Source organism: Bufo gargarizans, chromosome 3, assembly GCF_014858855.1.
Source record: "Bufo gargarizans isolate SCDJY-AF-19 chromosome 3, ASM1485885v1, whole genome shotgun sequence".
Taxonomy (NCBI): domain Eukaryota; kingdom Metazoa; phylum Chordata; class Amphibia; order Anura; family Bufonidae; genus Bufo; species Bufo gargarizans.
In genome coordinates, this window is record NC_058082.1 from 545854670 (window position 1) to 545861668 (window position 6999).

The 6999-nt window shown below is 40.0% G+C and overlaps 1 protein-coding gene across 1 annotated transcript; it reads left to right on the forward strand.

Moving 5' to 3' along the window:
- The first annotated feature begins 1182 nt into the window (after nt 1-1182).
- LOC122931767 (gastrula zinc finger protein XlCGF17.1-like) lies at nt 1183-2115 on the forward strand. Its single transcript, XM_044285826.1, has one exon. It carries the CDS (start codon nt 1183-1185, stop codon nt 2113-2115), a length of 933 nt encoding a protein of 310 aa, XP_044141761.1.
- The last annotated feature ends 4884 nt before the right edge of the window (nt 2116-6999 follow it).

Below are 6999 nucleotides of genomic sequence, written 5' to 3' on the forward strand. Positions count from 1 at the left end.
TTAAAAAAGTGGGTTTGGAAATTTTCTTTAAAAATTTCAAAATTGCTTCTAAAATACAATGCCTTCTAATGTCCTAAAAAAAATAAAATGTAATTTACAAAAGGATGCCAACATAAACTAGACATATGGGGAATGATATGTTATAACTATTTTATGAGGTATCACTATCCGTCTTGCAAACAAAGAAATTAAAATTCAGAATTTTTGTGAATTTTTCAAAATGTTCTGTAAATTATATTAAAAAAAAAATGTAAACTTAAATTTACAAGTGAGATGAAGTACTATATGTCACAAGAAAACAATCTCAGAATTTCTTGGATAAGTGAAAGCGTTCCAGAGTTATCCACAAAAACAAAGAAACCGGCGGCACAGCTGCTGGGCTAACAACTTGACACCTCAAAACATCCAGCGCACGTCCACATCATCAAAAAGCAATATAGCGGTGCTCAAGTCCTCATAGAAGCGACAAAATCCATAGTAAAAAAGAAAATGAATCGGGCGGCACTCACCGATGCTATATATAAATGACTGCAATATTGTAAAAGCAGTCCTTTCTTCTTGAAGGCCACTGAGTTATTACTACATAAACATATCAGATTTGCAAAATGTGGCCTGGTCCTTATGGTACAAACTGGCTTGGTATTGAAGGAATAAATATAGATAAATGTAAATTTATGAAACTGGTACATGAAATAAATTTCTATAGTTGTGTATAGAGATGAGCGAAGTTCTCAAAAATAGATTTTGCGTCGCAAAAGCTTTTATTTGCTCAACGCTATTGTGTTATGCAATCACTAATCAATCAGTGAAACTGCTATTAAAATTTATTTGAAATTGTTGCAGAGTAAATATGACTTTAGTGGTCAATGCCAATGATGTTCCTCGTGTGTCAAACAGAATTTGGTGACAGATTTATTTTATTCAATGCATTTCATGTCTTATTAGCAGTTAGTATTTTGTAACATTGGTACATTTTAATCTGCATTTTATTAACATTTTATATTTTAACTGTTTGTGTGTAATTCGGAAAAAGAGAACCTTTTATCCTATAACATTTTTCTTTCTCCAGGTGAAGACTGGATAAAAGGCTCCCAAGGTCATCTAATACTATCTCCTTCTTATGAAATATAAGCTACTCAATCACAAATTAGCATTAATAGAACCGGACATAATCTGGGTGAAATGTCTGTAAATTCTGAATATGGGAAAGATTTTGAAAATAATGCTAATCTTTCTGTGCACAAAGAAATTCAAAAAGATGAATTGTCATTTTTATGTTCTGAAAGAGAGAAAACTTTTAATGTGATATCAAGTGTTGCTGAAAATCTGAGAAATCAAACAGGACAAAATACATATTCATGTTTAGAATGTGGGAAGTGTTTCAGAAACAGTTCAAGTCTTGGGGCGCATCAGAGAATTCACACAGGAGTAAAGGCATTTTCATGTCCTGAATGTGGGAAATGTTTCAATCTGAAAGCATATCTTAATAAACATCTGAGAGCTCACACAGGAGAGAAGCCATATCCATGTTCTGAATGTGAGAAATGTTTTAATAGGAAAGAACATCTTCATACACATCTGAGAACTCACACAGGAGAGAAACCATATTCATGTTCTGAATGTGATAAATGTTTTAATCAGAAAGTAAGTCTTTATAAACATCTGAGAGCTCACACAGGAGAGAAGCCATATTCATGTCCTGAATGTGGGACATGTTTTAATCAGAAAGCACATCTTAATAAACATCTGAGAGCTCACACAGGGGAGAAGCCATATCCATGTTCTGAATGTGAGAAATGTTTTAGTAGGAAAGAACTTCTTGATACACATCTGAGAACTCACACAGGAGAGAAACCATATTCATGTCCTGAATGTGAGAAATGTTTTGCTTATAAATCAACTTATAAAATACATCAGAAAATGCATACAGGAGAGAAACCATTGCCATGTCCTGTATGTGAGAAATGTTTTACTCAGAAAGAAAGTCTTGATACACATCTGAGAATTCATACAGGAGAGAAACCATTTTCATGCACTGAATGTGGAAAGTGTTTTACTGAGAAATCAAGTTTTGGAAGACACCTAAGAAGTCACACAAGAGAGAAGCCTATTTAATTTACAAAATGTGGGAAATGCCTTGACTGCAAATTAAAGGGGTTGTCCGGGCTTTTAACCCCTTCATGCAATATGACTTAACTGTACATCATAATGCCTGAGGGGATATATATGTATGTCCATTCCACAAAGAAAAAGAACATGTCATATTGTTTGCATTACAGATAGTACTGTTCTCTTATGGGACAGACGTTCCATTCTCCAAAATACGCAATGCAAAAAATGTAATCCATGCTTTTTGCGGATCAGTTTTCTTTTTTGCACTGCAAAATGCATACGATCGTGTGCATGAGACCTAATAGAGATCTATCAGGCTGGGTTCACACGGGCGTGTCAGGATGCGTCCCGGTGTATTGCGGCAAACCCGCGCGATTAGGTACGCAATTGCAGTCAGTTTTGACTGCGATTGCATTCCGATGTTCAATTTTTATCGCTCGGGTGCAATGTGTTTTGCACGCGCATGATAAAAAACCAACTGTGGTACCCAGACCCGAACTTCTTCACAAAAGTTCAGGTTTGGGTTCGATGTTGTGTAGATGTTATTATTTTCCCTTATAACATGGTTATAAGGGAAAATAATAGCATTCTGAATAAAGAATGCTTAGTAGGTGATCAATTGAGGGTTAAAAAAAAATAATATTTTTTTACTCACCTTCTCCTCTTGATCGCGTAGTTCCCGGTCTCTTCTTTACTTCTTTAATGATGAGCTGTGGGCTAAAGGACCTGTGGTGATGTCAGATCACATGCTCCAATCACATGGTTCATCACCACGGTCATGGACCATGTGATTGGAGCATGTGATCTGACGTCACCACAGGTCCAAGCCGGTAATTCATCATTAAAGAAGTAAAGAAGAGACCGGGAACTACGCGATCAAGAGGAGAAGGTGAGTTCATTTTTTTATTTTATTTTTAACCCTCAATTGATCACCTACTAAGCATTCTGTATTCAGAATGCTATTATTTTCCCTTATAACCATGTTATAAGGGAAAATATTACAGTAAATAGACTGTCATCTAGCAACCATGCGTGAAAATCACACCGCATCCGCACTTGCTTGCGGATGCTTGCGATTTTCACTCAGCCCCATTCACTTCTATGGGGCCTGTCCTGCGTTAAAAACGCAGAATATAGAGCATGCTGCGATTTTCAAGCATTGCAGAAGTGATGCGTAAAAAAAACGCTCATGTGCACAGCCCCATAGAAATAAATGGTGCCAGATTCAGTGCGGGTGCAATGCGTTCACCTCCCGCATTGCACCCTCGCGGAAATCTCGCCCGTGTGAACTCAGCCTTAGGGTGAATAGAAGAGTATTGTTATTTTAAAAAAAAAGTGAAAGAAAAAAAAAACCTGCAATATAAGTTTAAATCACCCCCTTTCCCAATTTTACATGTGAAAAATATATAAGCAATTAAAAAATAAACATATTATGCATCGCTATGTGTGAAAATGTCTGAACTTTAAAAAAAAATCCCGTACGGTGAAAGCCGTACTAACCGCCAAAATGGTACCAATATAAAATATTGTTCGTTCCGCAAAAAACAAGCCCTTACACGGCTTTGTAGACCGAAATATAAAAGTTATATGGCAAAGAACATTATTAAGATTTTTTTTTAAGATTTAAAACCTATACTAGTTTGGTATCGCCGCATTCATATAGAGCCAAATAATGACGGCAGGTCATTTTTAGTTCACAGTGAACGCTTTTTTTCAATTTTTCCACACAAATAATTTTTTCCCATTTTCCAATACAAGTTATAGTAAATTAAATGGTGACATTAAAAAGTGCATGATGTCCTACAAAAAAATAGGCCCTCATATATCTATGTGAACAAAAGAATAGAAAAGTTATGGTTATTGGAACGAGAGGCAGAACAATCCAAAAAGCAAAAATTAAAACTGGCCTCAACCCTGAAGGGTTAAAGTTTATGACCTATCCTCAGAATAGGTCATCAATATCAGATCGTTGGGGGTCTGACAACCGGATCGTCCACTGACCTGCTTATGAGGAGACGGCGCATGCAGTGCACACGTGCCGTCTTCCTTCTCTCTTCCTGTTCACCGCTGTGCTATACTGCAATACCAGACATAACCTATGGACAGATGTGGAGCTGTTTCTCTAAGAAAGCAGCTACAAGTTCTAATCCTGTACAACCTCTACAAATATCTGGATATAATACAGAAAACTATTATTACTACAACTATAGATCAGCAAATTTCTTCAAGTTAGTTGGAGACCTATTTGTCCAAAGTGACCTTGTAATTCAATTAGGGTGGAATCAGCTCTGTTGTATTTGCATGTAATTATAATGTAATATGGCCGCTGAGTTATTTAATAAAATGTACCTGTATAGCGCCACCTGCTGTTTGTTGTTTTCCTAATTTCTCTATCCACCTAAGTAACATTACTGAGGAGGACGCACATGCTCACTTATATCCTTCATCGGTCACCAGCCCTTTCCATGGTTAGAAGCCATCACAGGTGCCGGCAGGAATAACATGGACAGGACGAGAGCTGCAGCAGAAAGGACATGCTCTGTGAGAAAGGACATGCACCTGAGCTGCCAGCTTGAAATAAATCTACAAGAGCAATTGAAGAAATGAATGGGAACATCATTGGATCCACATGATCTACAGGCTGGTTTTATCTTTGTTAGGGCTCGTTCACACAAACCTGTGATGCTCGTTTCCATATTGTGGACCACATTTGTGGATCTGCAATACACAGGCACCGTTCCATGGTCATTCCACATCACGGATGCGGACCCATTCATTTCAATGGGTCCGCAAATCCGGAGATGCGGAATGGAAGAACGGAACACTATGGAAGCACTACGGAGTGCTGTCTGGGGTTCCGTTCTGTGCTTTAGAACAGCAAAAAGATAGAACTTGCTTTTTTTTTTTGCGGAACAGAAGGATTGCGGACCCATTAACTTAAATGGGTCTGCGATCAACATGCGCCTGCCCCACGGACAGTGCCTGTGCAATCCGGACCACAATTTGCGGTCCACAGCACAGGCATGGCCTTCACACATTCGTGTGAACGAGCCCTTAGAAAGAGATAATCTTGTATTGTGTGAAGTCCAATTTTCATTTTATTAGATAATTCATTTAATTGTAGAGTAAGAATAGTTAAATGTGAGTTGATGGGAGCAGTGTCAGAAGCGGAGCAAAAGTATATATAGAATCCTCAGAAAGGAAAAATATAAAAATGGAAGAACATGACAGAATAAATGACTGAGTAGGTTAACCTGGAAAACTTCTGGCTGAGTTAGTTTGTAAAAGTAAATCTTTTATAAATTATCTGATAGGAACTATGAAGGAATTTGCTAAATTGCTGGGGACAGACAAGGCAGAAGGTGTGTGTGCGCTGTTTAGGAGGACGGTAGTAGTAGTGGCAGATAAGTAGCAGGTAATGGAAGTGGCACTAGGAGGATTAGCAGCAGCCATATGATAGTAGGAAGGCAGGCAGTGGCATGATGGTGGCAGTAACTGTACAGCACACAACAGGGTGTTAGGCAGGCAGACAGGAGCAGTGGCATGATGGGGCACCCTCTGAGCAGATCTAGTTATCGTCCTCAGATAGAAGATTGTGAAAAGCTGCTTGGATCTACGACTCATTCTTTTGATGAAAGTGATAATCTGACAGACAAGTGACAGGGCCTTCTAAGGGGATGGGCAGTGGTCAAAATGTTGATGGAGCTGGCAAAAGTAGCAGCAGAAGAAAGGAGAATGGTAGCAGCAGTCACAGGGACAGGCCAGAGCTGCCAGTGTCATCCAGCGGTCGTGTTTTGACCCGCAACCCAGCTGTCCGTGAAAGGTTGACTCGGTTTACAACTTTGTCGCAAGTGACATCAGACACCCCCAGCCAGGAGTCGGTGGGTTCCTATTACACCACGCTTAGATGGCATGGCCCAGAAACAAGCTCTCTGCCCCTACCTGTCCTGAACCTGCCTCTTTCATATTTTTGTTACTTCTGCTTGAGTATTGTTTGACATCGGCTCGGCTCCACTTTTAAGGGAAGACAATCTTCTAGAGGACAGTCAGCAGCTACTGCCAAGCCAAGATGTGGAAGAGAGATGCACTGCTTCCTCCGGTAGGCTGGCAAGTAGCAACGATGTTGCGAGTGGTCAGGTACGTGGCGTGCAGAGAGTAGTGGATGATTATATAGCTGATCGCACATGGTAGCCGGGTGAAGAGGTGGCTTCATGATCATTAGGAGAAGAGGGTGCCAGCTTGTGCGTGAGGCAACCGCTGACACAGCAGGGTGTTAACGTGGTCATGAGTCAGCAAGCTGGCAACAGTGTGAGATCTGGAGCCAAACGTGCCCAGGGGAGACTGTCTGCTATATAGGAGCCTACCTGTCTGAAAATAAGTGGTGGTGTATGGGTTCACAAAGGCAGTGGTAGCAGACAGTCAGCACAAAATGGTGGAGGGAAAATGCAATACTCGGCAGTGTGGGAATTTTTCATCAAACCGCCGGAGGACGTCAGCATGGCCATTTGTATTATCTGTGGGCAGAAGGTGAAGCGTCATGGCCCTACATCAGGGGTCAAGTCCTGGGAAAAAAAGTGTGGGAACTCACCCAAGATCCACTGCAACCCCCCCCCCCCCCTCCAAAAAATAAAAAAGCACAGAAAATCTAGCATGCTGTAATTTGTGTCGCTGCGGACTAAAAAATAAATTAAAAAAATAGCACTTTTAGAAAAGTTTGTCCTGGGATTCGATCTCATGACCTCTACACAGCAGAAGCAAGGCATATGCCCTCACAGCTATGAAAGCTGTCTAGCTTGCTTCTTAAAAAAAAATATATATAAGACTTCTACTGTAGGTAACTTTGCCCACTGTGTATGGATGTAGCAGAGCTGGGTGTGTTGGGGCAGC